Source organism: Ambystoma mexicanum, chromosome 2p (assembly GCF_040938575.1).
Source record: "Ambystoma mexicanum isolate Mex_15411 chromosome 2p, UKY_AmexF1_1, whole genome shotgun sequence".
NCBI classification, from domain to species: domain Eukaryota; kingdom Metazoa; phylum Chordata; class Amphibia; order Caudata; family Ambystomatidae; genus Ambystoma; species Ambystoma mexicanum.
Genome location: NC_090923.1, coordinates 164,854,201 through 164,873,477, shown reverse-complemented (window position 1 = coordinate 164,873,477; position 19,277 = coordinate 164,854,201). Strand labels below are relative to the sequence as shown.

The 19,277-nt window shown below is 45.0% G+C and overlaps 1 protein-coding gene across 1 annotated transcript in view; it reads right to left on the bottom strand.

Moving 5' to 3' along the window:
- Window positions 1–8,695: 8,695 nt before the first annotated feature.
- Window positions 8,696–19,277, bottom strand: part of MRPS25 (mitochondrial ribosomal protein S25) — a 68,074-nt gene continuing 57,492 nt past the window's right edge. Inside the window, exon 4 of the mRNA XM_069643423.1 lies at window positions 8,696–9,400. Within this exon, the coding sequence (XP_069499524.1) occupies window positions 9,205–9,400 (196 nt within the window). The 3' untranslated portion in view covers window positions 8,696–9,204. The remainder of the gene's footprint in view (window positions 9,401–19,277) is intronic.

The following is a 19,277-nucleotide window of genomic DNA, read 5'->3' as shown; positions in this document are numbered from 1 at the left end:
GAGCCCGCCAAACATCTGCTCTGCAATTATAACATGTCGCTCCATCGTGTTCTGTGCCGTCACGCTTGAATAGCCTGCTCTCTTCCAAATGACATCAGCTCTTTCCCCAAGAATGGCTGCTAGGTGACCCTTAATGTCTCATATTGCCAAGGTACTCCCTCCCGTCATAAATCCATTTTCCTGTACCCGCTGTCAAACTCTGGAGTTTACACCTTAAATTATCTTTATCCATCTGTGGTCATGGAATATACTGTGGTCTTGCTCCCCCTTTTTCCAATAAGGCTAACTGCGGAAACCCTAACCCGCAATCTGCTCCCATTGTCTGCCTATCCATGGTGGGGACAACGGTTCCTGACCGTCTCCTTCCTGGTAATGATCTTAGCCTGCTAACATATGGCAGCGATTCACCCGTCTCGCTATATGATCACCCTTTTGGATGCTCTGAATATGCTATGGGATCTGGCGTCCAATCCTTATGTTTCTCTAAGTCGGACCATGTCACTTGCTTGTCTGTCTGCAGGCTTCCCTCAAGGGCACATGCACCTCCTCCCTCTTCCCCACGGAAGGATTCTCTCTTTGTTTGACATGTCTAGTCCCAAACTAGTGTGACTCTCGTCCCCTTCATCCTTGTCGAAGGTCAGTCTGCTTAAGGACAGGGTTCTATGCTTGAGACTGAATGGATTTTCCTCTTCACCTTGTAACTGAAATGCTAGGGATTGACCTCCCTTCCTTCGGGTTCCCGATTTGCTACCTTTCCTTAACTCTTGGTAGACTATCAATCCTGTCTCTGATACTTCCTATATCAAAGTTTTTGTCTAATGCTACTCTAGATGCCCTCTACATCGCTCCCTTTAAGAGAAGGAACTCTTCCATTTTGTCCCATTTTATTGCTGGACTCGATTCCATCAACTCTTTTTGAATGAGGTTAATATCACACTCCCGCTGTCTTCTCTTATGTTCCAATTCTTCATCTAATTCTCTCTGCTTTCTCACTTTCCATCTAACTCTCTCCTCTTCTTGTCTCATCTCGTCCCTCCTTACTCCTGCCCTCCTTTCTTCCTCTTCCCTTCGTCTTGTACTCTTTTGTCCCTTAATGTCTGCGCTTCCTCCGCTTCTCTTGCTTTCTTGTCTGTCACATTCTTCCATTGTTCTCTGCCTGTTATACTTTCTTTGCTCCTCTGCCCGTTCCCCTTTCCTTTGTTCCTCTTCCTGATACATCTGTTCTCGCCTGTCTGATCTTAACTTTTGTATTCATCTTCCTTTAATCTCTTTTCTCGTTCTCTATCTTTTCTATCCTGTTCGTCCTCATCTTCCTTTTGTCCAACTTCGATTCCTTTTCCATCTAGCTTGAGCAATATCTGCCCTTTCATCCATTTGTTCTGTACGAGCGTTACCTCGTCGGCTGTATCCTTTTCTCCTTTCTATCTCTTAATCTCTCTTTCTAATTCTATCGGTATGTTCGATCGCCCACTCTTCTCTTCCTTGTCTTGTATGATCTTCAAGATCTCCTCTTGTCTTTCACTTTCCTCTGGACTATCGTCACTACTATAAGCGGGCAGTTCAAATTTTGGATTACTATACCCCGTCACCGCTTTGTTCCCTTAATGGGTACAACCCTTAGTCTTGCTTTTCAATGCCTTTGATTTCAGGTGAGACAAGTGGAGCAGAAGGCTCGACACCTTTCTCCTTACACTGGTTCAGCATCCACTCCTCAGGTGGTGGATCCTTTCTCTCTTTCTGATACATTTTCCAGAGATCTAAAATAGCTAATAATTTCTCTAATTTCTTCCCTGTGTATGCAGCGTGCAAGTATGTGGTCATGTGTTGTAATACCGCCCTTGCGGCCATGGCATGAACATCATATCTGCCATACCTTTCACCCATTCCGGACTATACTGCTTGAACTTGGTCATATTCATCGGCAATGTCTTACATAAATGCATCATAGGAGTAAATCTCCCATTGAGACTCAATTGACTGTCTATTTTTCAATTATCTCAATCTACCTCTAGGTTGGTACCAAGTTTCCCTAGATAGACAATATGATTCCTTGACATTCTCTTAATTTCCTTACATATATGTCGCTCTTCGAATACCTTGATTCAACACAAATACACATACTGACAAACTAGTAGACTCTTCACATTTAACCACGGTGATCACCCTCACTCTTCTCGCCCCTAATCAATACTTTCATTAGAGTTTAGATCGTCTCCTTATGTGGTCCTGTCCTGCACGGAGCCTAGTTTACTCCGAATGGAGTGTGAGACGACCTCTACTGACCCTTGTCAGGTTTTTCTGGGCGTTTATCTTTCTCTCTCACTACACAATATTTCCTGTTACTTTTGCATTACCACAACCCCGTTCCCTTAGTTTGCCATTCCCCTCAAACTACTCACCATTTGCTTGTTTAGTATGAGGCCTTCGATATTGACTCCTCCAATCGACCACTTACACCTTCAGTCCGCAAAGAGCCTGTGGAAACCAGGTAGGGATTTTGTCAAAGAGGGACCCTGCCCACTGTCTCGATTTTCTTGCAAGTTTTCTATTCGGCTGCTCTGCACAGGAAACCTGCGATCTTCCGGCTAGATGGCGGAGGATGTCCGTCGTCCGAAACACTAGAGTCACCAGGTCGACGGATCTTATTTGCAACCATCCGACATGCTACCAAGTGAACCCTTATGGTCCTTTAATTAGGTAACACGTTGTACGATGGATGGAATTATTCCTCTATTGTAATAAAGCCGGCCGATAAATGCGAAGAAATCGTAGTTCTGAGCACTGAGAGGCACGATTCCATGGTCAATGCACAGTTATCCAACAAAGAACACTACTCTGTGTTAGACCAAAACCCTACAAAGACTATACAACAAATACTTGTACAATTGACAGATATTGGCCTACAACAGGGCTTCTTGAGTACTAATGAAAACCCAACTTGCCCCAGAATACCGGCAATATATGCGCTGCCAAAATTCCACAAAGATTTAAACAATCCCCCTGGTAGGCCAATCATTTCGGCAATTGTTTCAGTCCTTGAACCTGTTGGACAAAACGTTGAAGTTCCTACAACTGCTTGCACTTAAAACATCTGCCTATATCGAGGATACCCGCAATATTTTTAACAGGATGGAATACCGCATAATTGGTTGGGTGGGAAGTGCTGCAAAACCGTGATTTTTTCATTTCATTGTGATAAAGTCTATATTGGTATAACGAGTTGTAAAATCACAACCCGAATTGGGGAACATCACTCTAGAATTCGATGCAGCATATTAAATTCCCCTTTGGTTTCCAATTACTTGGAATTTGGTCTCTCTGACAAAGATAAACTGTGGGTGATTTTAGAAGCAGTGGTGAAGAATGACCGATTCCAGCAGACACAGGAGATGGAGCAGAAATTGATTTTGAGAACAGTCTCCTCTTTGGTCTGAACAAGAACATCCAGTCGACCTTTTTGCCCAACTTCTTGTACTGTTGTGTTTTCTTTTAATAACTAGGCAATGTTATTGTTTGGAATCATGCATTTATGTTTTCATTTTTGTGCTTTATTAATTTTTTTCATTTGTATGCATACTTTTTAATGTGTCAGGTAGCATGCAGGGTAATTGTTCTTGTGGGTTTTGCTAATATTCATTAACCTGCATGCTCATGTTGCTGTGGACACTTGTCCATGCATTGGGAGTATGGTTTTCTTTACTAGTCAAATGGCGGCCTCCTGCATATATTCATATAACAGAGAGGCAGCTTGCCTGTTTACCCGAGAATACATTCTGGGTTGGGCTTGCCAGAGGCGCACGCCCTTTTGAAGCGGCGTCCATTGTTCCTTTCAAGTAATTGTTGCAGTGTGCCCTGCATTGAGTCCCGTTTCTTTTTTAATGGGCATAGATTCAAGTTAGTTGCACCTGGTGGTGATTATGCCGTTGGTTTATTCCCAGCATTTGAATTGGTTATTTCTACATTCTCGCTGAGATCTGCTCGCACACTACATTTTCGCAGAGAGCTGATCGTGCACTGTTTACCTGAGAACAAAGGGGTTTGCTCCCCACGGCGGTCTTGTATGGCAAAATAGCAAGTAAGCATTCTCATTATTTTGAACTCACGCACACCTAACGTCACTACAATAATATGAACAATGGTTGTATGTCTTCCCTTAGATTGCAGTGTTATTACATCCCACTAGATAGATGGAAGGGTTATGCTTTGGACATAAGCACCTAAGACAAGGGGGCGGGCCTTCACAATGCATTGCATGTGAGTACAGATGCATGAGAGTGGTTTGTTTATATAATGTTTGTTTAGTTTGTTTATATTGATGCATATATTTGTGTTTCTGCTTCATAGAGACACATTGGGTCCTGTGTTTCACTTTTTTGTTTTGTTTTATTTACATATTATTTTGCATATTGTTTCTGGGCCATGAGGTTGTTGTTGCATGGTGAACTATGATTGTTGTCAGTCTATTTAGGACCGTTTTGGGCACCATGAGTGGATTGGCATTTCCAACTATGGTAGATGCATATTAGAAATTCCAGTGAATAATTGGATATCTTTATATTATTTTGTCTAGATACTTTAATCATGATCCTGTAACTAGGTTTGGCACACTGATTGCCCCTTGCTTGAATAGATAAAACCACATCTGATCTCCTTACCCTCAGATGGCAGTGTTTACCCTCGTCTGTTACTGCTCTCCAGCGTATGCCCCTTTGAAAGACAGCAAACCATGCTATTCAATACATCCGGGTCAGAGAGGAGACCCTTCACTATGCCCACGGCCAGTAGTTACCAGGTGCCCCTAGTCCAAACACCATTACTTCAATATTCCCCCAAGCAGCCCAATTTTAGCAGGAAATGCATAGTGGGGGAGGGGCTTGGAAATGGGTTGGTTGTGAGGAGGCATGTTCTCCAAATGAACAGAGAAGGAAGCGGCAAGGCAGTATTGGGGTGGAGGATAGCAAAAGAATAGAGGAGGTGGGGAGAAGGCAACATCAGGAATAGAAAGGAGCTGGAGGGGGAAAGACCAGAGGCGGAGGGACAGGTAAAAGCAAAGGAGGAGGTTGGAGGGGTGCTGACTGGACTTGAACAGTTATGTAAATAAGCACTGAAACACCCCTATAGTTTTGTGGTGTACGACTAGCAAAGACTGTCCAGGCAACCTTCTTTGGCTAGTCCAGCATATAAGGGATCTAAACTCGTGGGCCTACACAGCCCCACAACAGCAATGTGCCGAAAACTACACAAGAAAAGTATAGAACGTCAACCAATTCGGAATTACACTGGCGTGCATATAAAATCACATCCTTATCCACACAAAAAGGGAAACTCGACCCGCATAACCACAAAAGGGGCACCCAAAACCCGTCCCCACCCCAGCACTACAAAACATATACAAACCATTGATATGATAAGTCATTTATAAAACGCACCTGCACACAAGTGTTTAGCTGGTAGCCTGGCACACAGCACTAGACCGGCAGGGGTCAGGGCATCCGTCAATCGCTAACATTTCTCACACCAACAAATGATGTGGACCACAGCACCCAAACAACTGATTGGCACATGAAGATAGAGGTCAAAGCGGCCAAAAGTGGGTTGGTCAGCAGGGAAAGGAAGGCAGACAACAACGTATAGGTTATCCACTGTGCACCCAGGAGAGGCCGGCGTGAGGAGCCAGGGCCACAGGACTGGCATATGTGGCAGAGTGCCAGTTGCTGCCCCGACAACCTTGCAATCATACCCAAGACCAATTCTATCCTCCAAGATGGCATCCATCGCTCCTTTGCTGCTTCCTCACCATCTCTTTGCTGCATACCATGAATTCACTGTCTGGAGGCCAGATGGGCCAGGGTGGCTATAATGCTGCCAGAAAGAAGGGAAACACCCATCAAGCGTTACCTGGACCACATCCTTCTTCCTGCCTACCTCCCCCAGAGCATGGCTCTAACCACTCCCCTCAGCCCAACTGGATTGTGACCGAAAACCCAACCCCCAGGTGGCCCCTATTCAGCTCACTCCCCACAACATCCGCCACCTTACCTCCCGCCAGGGACATCTTGATCACAGACAGCTCTGGGTGCGGCTGTTAGGCAGAAATGTGTGCAGTTCCCTCTGGGACCACTTGAAACGATTTAGGACTACAGGTGTTTGGCAGTAAACCCACTTGGTAGCAGTCTATACCACACAGATTCACTTGGTAGCTGTGGCTGAGCAGTCAGACTTCCCTCAAGAAGAGTTAGGCAGTATACAGAGTATTCACAATAGGTCAAAAGAACTCAATAGAACAAGTAAACACTGACCAGGGCTTGGTGTAAAAGAGAGATAATTATTTATTTAAAACCACATCTAGAAAAACACACAGGCACTAATAGTAAGCAATTCAAAACCACAGTCACTAAAAGATATACACTCCCTTAAAAGAATATTAGACAGGTCTTAAGTAAAGCCCCACTTATTTTCAGATAGTGGTGAGCACTTAACTCAGGTGGCACTCTAATAATTCGTTTTAAAAGGGAGAGAAAATCAGAATAAAGTGAAACAGATCCCAACACTTTTTCACGAACACAACAAGGGAGGAAGGCAAAGTAACACTAGGAATTCAGAGTCAGTAGGCCGGATCCGCTTAAGAGGATCCAAACGCAATGTGTCCAAGGTCACATGGTTGCAGTGCACGAAAGTCTTGTAACGGTTCAAAAAGGAGTTGGACCAAAGAAAGGGACCAATTAGAGGGTCAAGGCGGCCAGCCCAGTCCAGAAGGTTAAGGGGTTATTATTACCTTGTAGCAGTCTTTAGAAAGGGAGGCCTGGCGGACACAGTACCTTCAAGTGGTGAGAACACTCCAGCGGGGGCAGTTGTTCCTGGCAGCGGATGCAAGTCGGTGCTTCGTCCGGGGGAAGAGAGGATCTCGTCGGGGAGGAAGACAGGAGTCCGTTGCACTGCCAGGGAAGAAACCAGCCGCGGAGTTTCTCGGGTACAAGGAGCGGTCCGTTGATTCACGGTTCAGTGGTGAGTGGCTATCCGGCTGCCGGGGTGCTTGGCACGGGCAGTTCGACCACAAACCGGTCTGGGGTGCGAAGAAAGAAGGTAAACTGGTTGTGCCCACCAGTCAGGGGAGAAGCCTCTCCAGCCGGGAGATCTTCTCTGTCGTCGGGAAGTGGTGAGTCGGTTCCGCAGGGCTCCGACGGTGGTGTGGTCGTGGTAGGTCGGCTCAGCTTCTCCTTCGTCGGATTCTCAGGTCCTGTGGCGACTTCTGAAGTTCCAGTCCCCAAAGCCCTACTTTTATGCAGCATACCCCCATTCACTCAGCCTAGCTGTCAATCAAACATGCTAAGTGGTGAGCCGGCCGGCTCACCACTTGGGCCAATCATACAAGAGTGCGACTTGAGTTACCAAGGTAACTCAGTCCAGGGTGCCTAAACCCCCTCCCACACCCCCTGTGGTACCCAGACAGAGTGGCACCACTTTTGGAGGCTTCTGTGGAGAAGCCCGCCAAAAAGTGGAACAAAGGGCTCGACTTGGGTTGGAGTCACAGAAGAGAACACAAACGCCATTTTAGAATCGAGTCCTGGCAAAAAATACCAACCAGCGAATTAATATTAATTAAATAAACCGGCGGTATGTTCCGAGGCTATGAGAATTAAATAATTAAAGTTGGTAGCCTCGAACAATGGGAAAATCCCATAGGGAAATATTCACGGTCGAATATAAAAAGTAGTTTCCACTGCCATCAGCCAAAACTCGATCAGGGGGGACGGAGACAGACCCCGGGGCAATCGAATTGCCTCGACCAGTACGTCCACAATATGGTGGTTTGTACTGGTTTCTGTTAATAATTTGGGACTAGTAAAGCCAATGGTGACTTTACATGCCCTGGGAGACAGTAGTCAGTCCCAGGGTATGGAGTCTATGGTGGGGTGTCACTGACACCCCTGTGTTACTGCACGGAGGGTGCTGTGTAACACACATCGTAAAAACACATGAGACCCTATGGAGTAAAGGACCCCATAGCCCATAAAACACATTAACAGTCAAAGGAACACCATAAATCATGTCCAAGAGTGGGAGAAAGAAAGTCTCACTCTTGGCAGGAGAAAAAAACAAACTCCAGAAATCTAGCAAATCTGCTGGGGGACTCACTAGGTTAGGAAATTCAGCCTAAAGAGGGAATTCTCCTTAACAGCGGCCACTAAGGGCGGTGCCCACAGAAACCTCCCGCCTGGTCGGCGCGGTGCCCCGGTATTTCAGACATTTTCAGCAACTTTTAAAACATTAAAAGAAACATTGCTTAAATCGAAGCAGCATGCAGAACATTCTAAAAGCTTCTATAAAACAGACAGGTTAAGAGAGTTTGGGTCCACTGCAAACTTTATGTCCTCAATTGCCAGCCCATTTGGCAGGAAAGTGATAGGTCACTCCAGTTCTGACTCTGCCTGTTTCCGCATGGGCGCTTTAAAGTAGCTCCAGGGTGCGTTATGCACCCTTTCTTCCCTCCAGAAAGCACTTTTATAACTGCTCTTCGGGAGCGCTATATAAGCAATTTACCAGACACCCAAACACTGCACTTTTAAAAACCCAAAGCCATCATTTGACCAGCAGAGCACAAAAAGTACATACATTATTCAAGACAGAAGTCGCCATGCCTTAACATACATCCAACAAAACACAAAATGTATTAGAAGCCATCTGAAACAAGCTATTCTTTTAGCAGGAACACAGATCTTTATTAAGTGAAACAGTTCAACAGCCAGGCGCGGAAACTCAGGCAGGTGTTGTTCGCTTAACATACTTGGTGGAATACTCAGATAGCAATACAACTTCAGAAATTAGTGGCCTCTTGGACAAGGTCACAGTGGAAAGATGAATGAAATGACACTGGTTTCTAAAGTTAAAGTTTGTGCATCTTTGCAGGAATTTGAGTGACCAAAAGAAACGTGCTCAGAAAAGTTCCCATTGCAGAAATACTTCATTCATTTGCAAATCGTAGTAAAAAGAACCTTTGGCAGCCTTTAAGCCCACGTGTATGGAGGACTCTTGTGCTACCCTGCGGAAGTTGTGACGGGTGAGGGGGACATGTAGTTTTCTTGCATTGCCACCTCCTGCTGGCATGCTCATTGACCAATTCTCCCCCCCCCCCCCACCAATCTATGCTTAGTGCAGACCAGCTGCTGCTTCGATGTCGGTGGACCGTCCTTCCCCTATCCAGTTTCATTCCGCGGAACCGGCATCCCGCTGGGCTGCTTTATATTTCCCAGTCATCTCTTTTGGTAAAGGCACTACGCCTGGACAGGGCACCTGCCCCTCCACCTCGCATATGCACTCACGTAAGAAGTACTTCTTGGGGCCAAAGTTTGCTGGATTAGATTTCCCCATTTTTGATTGCTCTTCACTTTTCAGAATTTCCCTAGAAGAGAAAAACAAAATTAGTAAAAAGGATAAAGCTAAGTTTCAACCTACTCGAGGAAAAGCAGCTTTATTATTACTAAGCTTTGCTGTTAATAGCATCAGATTTGTGTATAGTGCTTCATGAGTGAGTCCAGAAATAAATATATGACACAGCAGCTAAGTGCTACATAATATCACACATGCATACACAGGTTATAAATGCCATTAATCGAACAATTTTTCTTCAAGACCTCAACTGTATGCAATGTAGAGGGGCGTGGCTAACTAGCCATATTAGAGGCTGTGTTGCTCCGGAGCTCCTGCGGATCTGAAAATTATCCGCCTGTTAAAACCACAACATACCCTTCCCAAAAGAAGGAGCATCTATGGGAAAGCAAGCTGCATGCAACAAGCTAAGCTGGAACCGAAACCGTGCCATGCAGAGGAAGATATCTGCGAAAACTGAATGCGAGACTCCAGAGAATGCCCAGACAAAACGGCCGCCCTATCTAACAACGGGCCCAGGAATATCGTACTCCGCGAGGTGAAGGGGTGAAGCTCCACACAGGCAACAAGGAGAATTGATACCGGAAAGAGCCCAACAGAGTCCAAACGCACATTGAAGAAAGCGCACGCTGGAAGTGAATGTGCGCTGGTCCCAGTCGCACACAGCAGGAATGTACGGACATAGACGCAACCTCGTACTCCGGCGCACGGATGCACAACGAGAACCATCCGACAATACTGGAGACTGTACAGTCGCTGTGAGATTGCATTGCCCCTACGAAACCGCCCACAGGACAAAGACCGCCAAGAGCGGAACAGAGGTCCGCTGGACCTAATAAGGCAGCTGTAACATCCATGACACTGTGCCCATGAACCAGCCGTGAACACCGATAGGGATATAGAGAGCCAAAACAAGAGGGTCAGATGCAGGGAATTAGTCTTACGGGGTCTTAGATCTTACCGGCTACGGAGTTGCCAGGATCTTGCTGCGGCTGGCAACTCCGTAGCCGGTGTGACCGCAGCAAGATCCTGGCAACTCCGTAGCCAGTGTGACCGCAGCAAGATCCTGGCAACTCCGTAGCCAGTAAGATCTAAGACCCCATAAGGCTAATCATAAGCCCAGTGCCCTCTGAATTCCTTGATCCAGGCACTACAGGTCTACGTACTACAGTGTATTGATTACACCACCATTCCCAGGAATGATACGGGGGATGCTTACAGCACAGCTACTCCGCCTAACTTCCGTTTGACGAGAATACCCACGGACAGATCCACTCAACACGTCTCTCCTGATGAAGGCCACCACAATAACAAGCTCTAATCAAGCCCCCTGTGGCCGAAACACTACAGTGTCGATGATCTGTGACACAACTGTCTAAATCCCGTTTTGTATGTTTCTATATAGTGTTGTGTACACAGTTTGTTAGATATACCCGGACTGAACAGCAGCCTCGGGCAGCACCCACTTGAGTTATTTCTGACCCAATCATTCTACTCACATGTGCATTTTGCTAGGGAATTCTTCCTCCACACTCTTGAGGATGATACACAGTTGTACTCCCCTTTGTTGTATGAAATCTGTCCGTGTCACTTTCGTGCTTTGCGAAAGTAATGTATACATCTAAAAATTGTTGAGATTGAAATAAATAAAATGTCCAAAACTGTTTAACTGTATGAGGGTCTCACATCCCGATTCTTTTTGATATTCATATAATCCTCTCTCTACTGAGAGAGGATGTAAGGACAATAGCGGAACGCACAGGCGAGCTGGAGAAAGTAGTGGAATCAAACACAGCCGCCTGCGCGTCACACGCCTCAGAGATCCACGCACTGCGACAACAAGTGAGCACCCTGGAAAATAGGGCTGAGGAAGCCGAAGGACGCGCACAAAGAAACAATCTACGTATTGTGGGAGTCCCAGAGTGGGAGGAAGAATCGAACCCCACTGAGTTAATCGAGACCATGCTGCTGCAGGAAATAGGAGGAGCACTCACTGAAGGATTTGCGGTGGAGAGAGCATAGAGCTCTGGTAAGAAGGCCCTCCCCGGGAAACCCCCACCCCCCTCCATCCCACAGGACCGATCATTGCCAAGATACTAAATTACCGTGATAGGGAAAGGATCCTGGAATACTTCTGCAAAGGAGGAACAATACAAAGGTCATCCGCGTCCATCACAGCGTACCCAGACTACACACTCCACGTGCAACGACGGCGACTACATTTTGGAGAGGAGACTGCAGGAAGCGGGCTACAAATACATGCTGATGTACCCGGCGAAGCTGAAGGTGTTCTACAGAAACCGAGCAATATTTTTTGAGACCCCGGAAGATGCGACGGAGTGGCTGGACACACAGAACTGTCCGACGGGGGCAGAGAATCAGAAGGAGAGCGGAACGGAGAAATGAGGCAGTGGTTCCAGAGGCTGAGGTGCTGTATAAACTGTGACATTAGGACTTGACTATAGACCTGTGATGCAAGATAATGGCGGGCAGAGTTTGTTGTGGCATAAGGGCGGGAGGTACAGAGAACCTGAACTCATACCCCATTAGATAGGTTAGTTGGGTTACTGGTAGTGCGGCAATGCCCTGCTGGGCTCCTAGCACCGGTTTAGCCAGGATAGGACCAAATGCGGGGTCGCCTGAGATCCAGGGATGGAGCTGGGCAACAGTTGGGGACGGGAGGGGAGTTGGGGAGTTTGCAGTGGAATTTGATGGGGAACGAGCTTACACCCACGCGCTACTGCGCATGACACGGCGGAAGAGAGGATAGAGGGGGGACAGGGTACGGCTGAAGATGGGAGACCTTAAGATAGTAACCTGGAACGTATCGGAAGCGGCTGCGTGTCTCTGTCTCTCTGAGACACACTGCAGTGCGGCTTGATACTCGATTCCGTTTTTTTTCGTAGGTCCTTTCCTTTAGTGAATCTGGTGAGTCGGCGGCCCTCGGATGTGTGGTAGAGTGGAGGAGCATTTGGAGCTCCTGGCCTCTCCCGTGACGGCGTTCGGCCCTGGGAGATGGGGGATAGTCCACTCTGTGCTCTCCTGCCTGCTCTGGCGCTGTTCTGTGCCTGCTCTGGGACTGAGTGGCACAATACGGATTGCGTCCTGGGGAACGCCCTGACATAGGTGACTTCTGTGGTGAGTTGAGTGCTCGCGGCTCGCCCGGTGCTGCTAGTGCAGAGGGACCTGTTGTGGTGCTGTGGGGCCGGGGTGCGCGTATGCATAGGTGATTTACGCCCTGAGGGGGGCCAGAAGTGACACTGCTCTTGTGGAGCGGACTCTGGCACAGTTTTGTCGGGCACCTTGGACACCAGTTATTGACCCCTCCATCCCCCGACCAGTTCTCTCTGTTGTTGGATCGGGTGTCCTCACAGAGAGTTCTGCGCCTGTTTGCATGAGAGGGGCCGGTCTGTATGAGTAAGACCGGTCCTCGCTGACTAATAGCTTCTATATGCAGGTCCCTGGGCACACACTGACCTCTGACAGAGAAAGTATCTGTCTATTAAACACGTGAATTTCGAAAAACTGGCCTACGGGTGACAAAGAAAAGGAAGGAAGGAGGAGAAAAACAAGAGGAAAATATATATATATATATATATATATATATATATATATATATATATATATATATATAATAAACTGTTCTGTGAAAAATGAAAGCCGTCAGAGCTTGCCATGCTTGTTCATTTTGATCTAACACAGTAGTGAACGTGATTGAAGATAGAAGATTGGACACTGTGGCAGAGCAAGCCAGGTTCATATGTCAGCAGGAGACTGCAGAGTAGTGTCTTTGATCCTGCTGACCAGGCCTTGCTTTTTTTGTATGACGGCATGCTGAGCGTTTAAACATAGGAGACTGTGGAGCGGAGACTCTTTGATCCTGCCGACGAGATCTCGCCCTCTCGTAGGGCGGTGTACTGAATGTCTAATCACAGTGGGAGCCTGTGGAGATTTCGCTCTTTGATCCCTCTGTGAATTCCTGCCTTTTCAAACCTACGAGCAGTTGTGTGCCGTGTAATTCATATACTGGGAGACTGCGGAGCCTTGCCTCTTTGATCCCGCTGCTTAAGCTCTCATTGCGCGAACTTTCAATTATCTAACTGTGAACGTCAGTACTCCGTGCCATTGAATTCAGTGGTATCAAACAGAACTGCTTTACAACTAGCTGGTGAACGGACTCATTTTTGCTTTTGTTATTCTCACTTTGTTTGCTGAGATTTATTGTGCTGATTTCTCTGATTCTGTGTTGTAAGTATATAAAAAAAAGTTTTTAAAAAAAAGAGAAAATATATCCTTGCCTGGCTGTCAGCTATAAGGCAGCAGCCAAACCCCGGAGTTGTGATCGTAGACCGGGGGCTGTCAATTGTGCGAGGAGCAGCTTGGGGCCATTCCTCTTAAGTGTTTTTTCTTCCTTCTTTTAAGGTAACTCCGCCCCTTTTCCCACAAGCTTTCAGGTACGCGCTCTAAATAGCGCTGTTTGCTGTTAGTTGTTAGCTGGCAGCCCCCTCGTTCTACATTAATAACATCAGGTAAAAGGGAGCAAACAATCAACGCCTTTTTGACTACACTTAGCCATTTCCTCGCCTTATTTTTCACTTAGCTACAAGCTTTCAACGCTCCTAGCACGTACATTGATGTAAATGTTACTAATACTTACAACCTGCTAAAGCGAACCGCATTAAGCTTTTTGTGACATACCATTTACCCGGCTTCCCTAACCAACGTTATCATGGCGAATGGCTTAAGAAGTCTTAAGGGCAACTTGATTACCCCTTTCCCGATGTCCGCTAGCAAAATTGACTCCCTGGTCTGTCCCGGAAAACCTGCATATATTGAACCAGCCGTTTCTAAAGACCATGCAATGAGTGTTATCAATCAAGAGCCTTCTATATCCTCTCAGGCTCCACATATCGCCCAAGTACACACACAGGGAATTTCCACTTCCTCCAACCATGATCCTTTTATGGAACTCTCCGTGCCTTCTGCCCCTGTTCCCTCTATTGAGGTGCATCAAGCCATTGACGATTTCAAAAGTTGTTCAGAATCACCACTGGCCTACGAAACTGGCAAAAGGCAACATGAGGTAACAATGGAGAAAATGGAGGCATTAGATCAGGCGATTTGCCGCTCCATCGGCACTTTGACTCCAATAGTCTTTAACTCAGTAAAAAGGCGCATATCCTTTCATTCACATCTACCAAACTACACTAAAAATCTATTGGACATGAGTACTGAAATTGTGGATGATATAAATAAAGAACCATTGCCATCCCAACCAATATTATCTCCTGAACCAGGGGTAAACCTAAATAAATCCTCCCGCCTCCCTCCATCCCCAGGTGAGAGCTCAATCCAACATTCCCCAGGTTCATTTCGGTTATCATACGGATCCTTGACAAGGGCCACGACTTGACTCATCTTGAATTAAAGGAGATCAAATCAATGCTTCTACTCATGTCCTCTAAGATGGATCGCATTGAAGGATTTATCATGGCCGCTGAAACGATTAAAAATCTCAAATCAGACCCAATTCTCAATCATGTTAGCGTGTCCAATCCAGTAATGAAAAATAAACATACTCAATGCTGTTCTGTACAAACACCTATACCCTCTCCACCTCTTCCTGAAGCTTTGTCAATTCACTCCACATGTACCTGTCAAAATGCTCCTGAGCTAAAATCAGCAATAGAAAAATGAATACTATCATAGCGCTATATACTTCATATCCTACGCCACATCAAAACGGTCCAGGTAGCCCAACAGAACTGCTTGGTGCACTTGAACAAATGCATCCAGACCCTCTGGAACAGCCATTAACCGAAGCACCTATTGGTTTTATGTCACGAAGAGCTAAAAAACTTCACCAAAGGGCTGTTAAAAGGTATGCCAAAAGAAGAAAGGAGGCACTGTTCAAAGGCTCCGCACTTCAAACTGATCCACTTGAACAAGCATCATGCATTGCAACTGCCAAGAAGCCCTGATACCACCCATAAAAGTCCATTTGAAAGTATGTAATAATGTAACTAACCTCAAAAACTCTGTCTTTATTGGTAAACCCAAACTCTTTGAATGAAACTAATCTTATGAACTCTGTTAACAATGAACCATCAACATTTTCTAGTAATAGTATTGAAGTACCAACAACATCCAAACGAAACAATAAAAAAGTCAAGATGACACCTAATCACCCACCAGCAGTTGTGGCACTATTAAATGAGCAAGTAAGGGCACAATTGTCTGGTTCCAAATCGAACCTAGCCAACTATTTCCCAATATCTGGCAGAATTCGTACTACTCGCCATGATGATGCTGGGCCATTAGGACTTTCTGCTACTACAATAACTAAAACTTACAGCGAAGCCTGCGCACATGTTCCCAATTCAATTTCAACCTTGTCGGGTATCACTGATCCCCCAAATACGACCCGCCCAATACCTCCAATAAATGGATGTGCAAATCTCGGCTCAATACCTGTATTATCAGTAGTACAGCAGCCATCTGTACAGTTGAATAATGCTAATTCGACTACTTCTAATGTTTTACCACCTATTGTTCCCGACGGTCTAAATGCACCTGCTACTAACACTTCTAAAACAGACCAGCCCCTGCCAGCTCGACCAGAAATAATTGTCAATGGGCAAGGCAAAGTTACATCTCTCACAATTTTATCCCCTACTAAATCACTGTCCTCGTCAACAATAAATCAGGACCACCAAAGTATACCATCCTCCATTGAGCGCAACTGCACAAAGATGCATGGTCCTCCTCAATATAGATCTGCCTTAGAAGTATCACCCTCCACTACTTTGACGCAATATGACATTTTAAATATTCTCAGGAAAGAACTTTATGATCGTTCTATGGGATCTTCCTTGGATAATGAATCAACAAACCCAAATACGACCAGTCAGCATAAACTTCGAACCCTTTCTAACAGCTCCCCGGACCATCCTGTTAAAACGTTAGAACTACCCACTGATAAGATCCAACAGACTATTGCGGAAAAGCACCATCGTGTGGGTTTTGAAGGAAAATGCGATCTACTTAGAACAAATTGCATCAATAGACCGTTTCTTCTAACCTTATTTAGCCGAATCCCTCAACTACGGATGTTTAAATCTGAAGACATTTTGAGAGTATCACTTTCTACTGAAAACAATTATCGGTCAGTGTGTTACTTGTCCTCTGAAGCAGTTCTAAAATATCTATGTTTTAATCGGGAAGGTATAAAAGAGGAAGGTCTTGGTTTAAGCTCAATGGAAAACGAACAAGAAGCAATGAAATTCATTCAGTACAAATGCCCTCAGGCTCCCACCTCTGATCTCCATGCTACTTCACTATCTAACACCATAGAAGAAGGAAATGGAGCTATTAATGAATTGTTAAACAAAGTGGCCATTTCTCACGACTTGTCGTGGTTAGCCCCAATCCTTAACTCCATTCTTAAATCTAAAGAATCCTCTGCGCAATCGTAGCTTCCCTCTAAAACTTGTTTAACCGTTCAATCGTGGAACTCTTGTGCCCATCATAATCTCATGCAATGGCACGCAACGATCGATGGCCACAATCGGCCTTCAATCGATATGATCCAAGAAACCATGAAAACTGCTATCTTCTCGCTGCCCGACTATACAACTCATTGCATTCCAGCGATACAAGCTTCAGCTGGTCGTCCCTCCGGAGGCATCCTTATAGCAGTTGATAATGCGCTGGGGTTCGGTTCCAATATTGTGTGGAAGGCTGAAAACTTATTAGCAGTACTGTATCCTATCTAAGCAGAGAGGTACTAAATGGTGCAACTTCTTAAAAGATTGTGAATCAGGAATAATGTCGTCTAAATCCCAAACGATATGGACCACATGGTCTAGGGAAGCAAAATCCTCAACTATTGATTTTATTTTCGTTACTTACAATTTACTTACAATATCTACCCCATTAAAAATCATCTCAACCTCTTATGGTGACCACGCTCAAATCTTTGGCACCTTAAAGATTAATTTCTCCATTCTTGCAGTTGATTCTTCTACAACGCTATGTGAAATTGATCGTCCCCACCTCTCTCTTAGATGGAGCCAAGCTCTATGTAAACAATTTATTCAATACGTAACGTTGGCTATTTCCAATCGTCATATCTCTGGCAATTTCTCTATTAATACCACAGAGATAAATTATCCAGAAATCATTCAGGCTGCCATATCTCATTTCAGCAAATATAGAAAAACGGTTACTACCCATCGCCATTCATTTGATCCCCTCTGCAAAATACAGAAGCGTGGAAAAAACAAAGCTCTCCGAGCTCTGGAAAAAAATAAGACTATTTCTTATAATACATATCAAATACAGCGCAACCGTATCATAGCATCTTACAAACAAAAACTCAAACATTTAAGAATTCTAAGACACAATGACGTCAATTGCAATCTTATTAAAGCAATTATAGCTCATGATACGCGCACCATCTGGCGAACCATCAAAAATAATCAGACTCAAGTTGCGTTATCATTACACGCCATTTTTGAAGCAACTTGGCGCACCTATATCACGCACAAATTTCAGATGCCCGATCAATTCCAGAACACCATCATCAGTAAGTTAAGATACCAAGACCTTCCGCGCTTAAGTTGGTCTACTGCTGATATTACATGGGCTATTTCTAAACTGAACCACTCCAAATCTGCTGGTCCTGATGGTTTTCCCCCCTGCCTATATAAAGCAGATCCAGATTTATGGGCCCAAATTTTAAAAAGTAAATTTGAGACCATTCATAAATCAGGAATTGTACCTATCTCCTGGCTATCGGCTAATATCATACCGATATTTAAAAAAGGAGATCCCTCTTTACCCCAAAATTATCGGCCCATTGCTTTAATAGATACAGAGGCTAAACTGTTTGCAAGCTTACTTTTTTACGATCTAGAAAAATACATCGAAACTCAGTCATATTCCAAATATCAAACTGGATTCAGGAAGGGGATGAGCACCTCGCTCAACGCCTTGATAATGGCATTTACCATCGCCGGAGCGAAGCCAAAATCTGCTAACCCTGTTTATATTGCACCGATTGATATGACTTCAGCCTTTGACACGGTCATTCGGAACGTACTATGGTCCAAACTAATAAAAATGGGAGTACCCCTAGTGCTAATATACTGGTTCATTGCTCTTCATACTACCACTTCTTATAGAATCAAACTTACCACAGAGGGCCGCATAACCAAACCAATCAATACTGAAATAGGCCTAAAACAGGGCTGCACCTTAGCCACAACCTTTTTCAATTTATACTTAGCAGACCTTGACAAAGGCTGGGATGAGCAAAATCTATTCTCTGTGAAAATTGGGCTCATTCACCTGAAATGGCTCGCTTTCGCAGAGGACATCATCCTTTTTGATCCAACTCCTGGTGGCCTTCAAACTAAAATACGATTATTTGAACAATATGCCATAACTCATAACTTAGCTCCTAACCCAGCAAAAACAGCAGTGATGAAATTCAGTGTCCAGAAGAAAACTGGAAAAACTCAATGGCATATTATGCATACTATCATCCCTTTAAATATTGATACCATTTAGCTGAGAAAAACTCCATCAAAATATGGACCGATCTATTGAACACCAAGATCCGACCACTGACATCACAGCTAAAAATAATAAATGCAAAGTATTGCAAGTTCTCATTAATGCCTCTCATCGAATTTTTCACACTGAAAATTGAAAGTGTCATTCTCTACTCATTAGATATCTGTCTGAGTGAAATGGGCGTGATTTTAGATCAATTGCAAGGGACATCTTTAAAGCGAGTGATGCCTCTTCCAATGTCACTGCCCAATGCAGTCCTAAGACACGAACTAGGCCTCATAGCGCTATCCACACGCTGGAAATGGCGACTT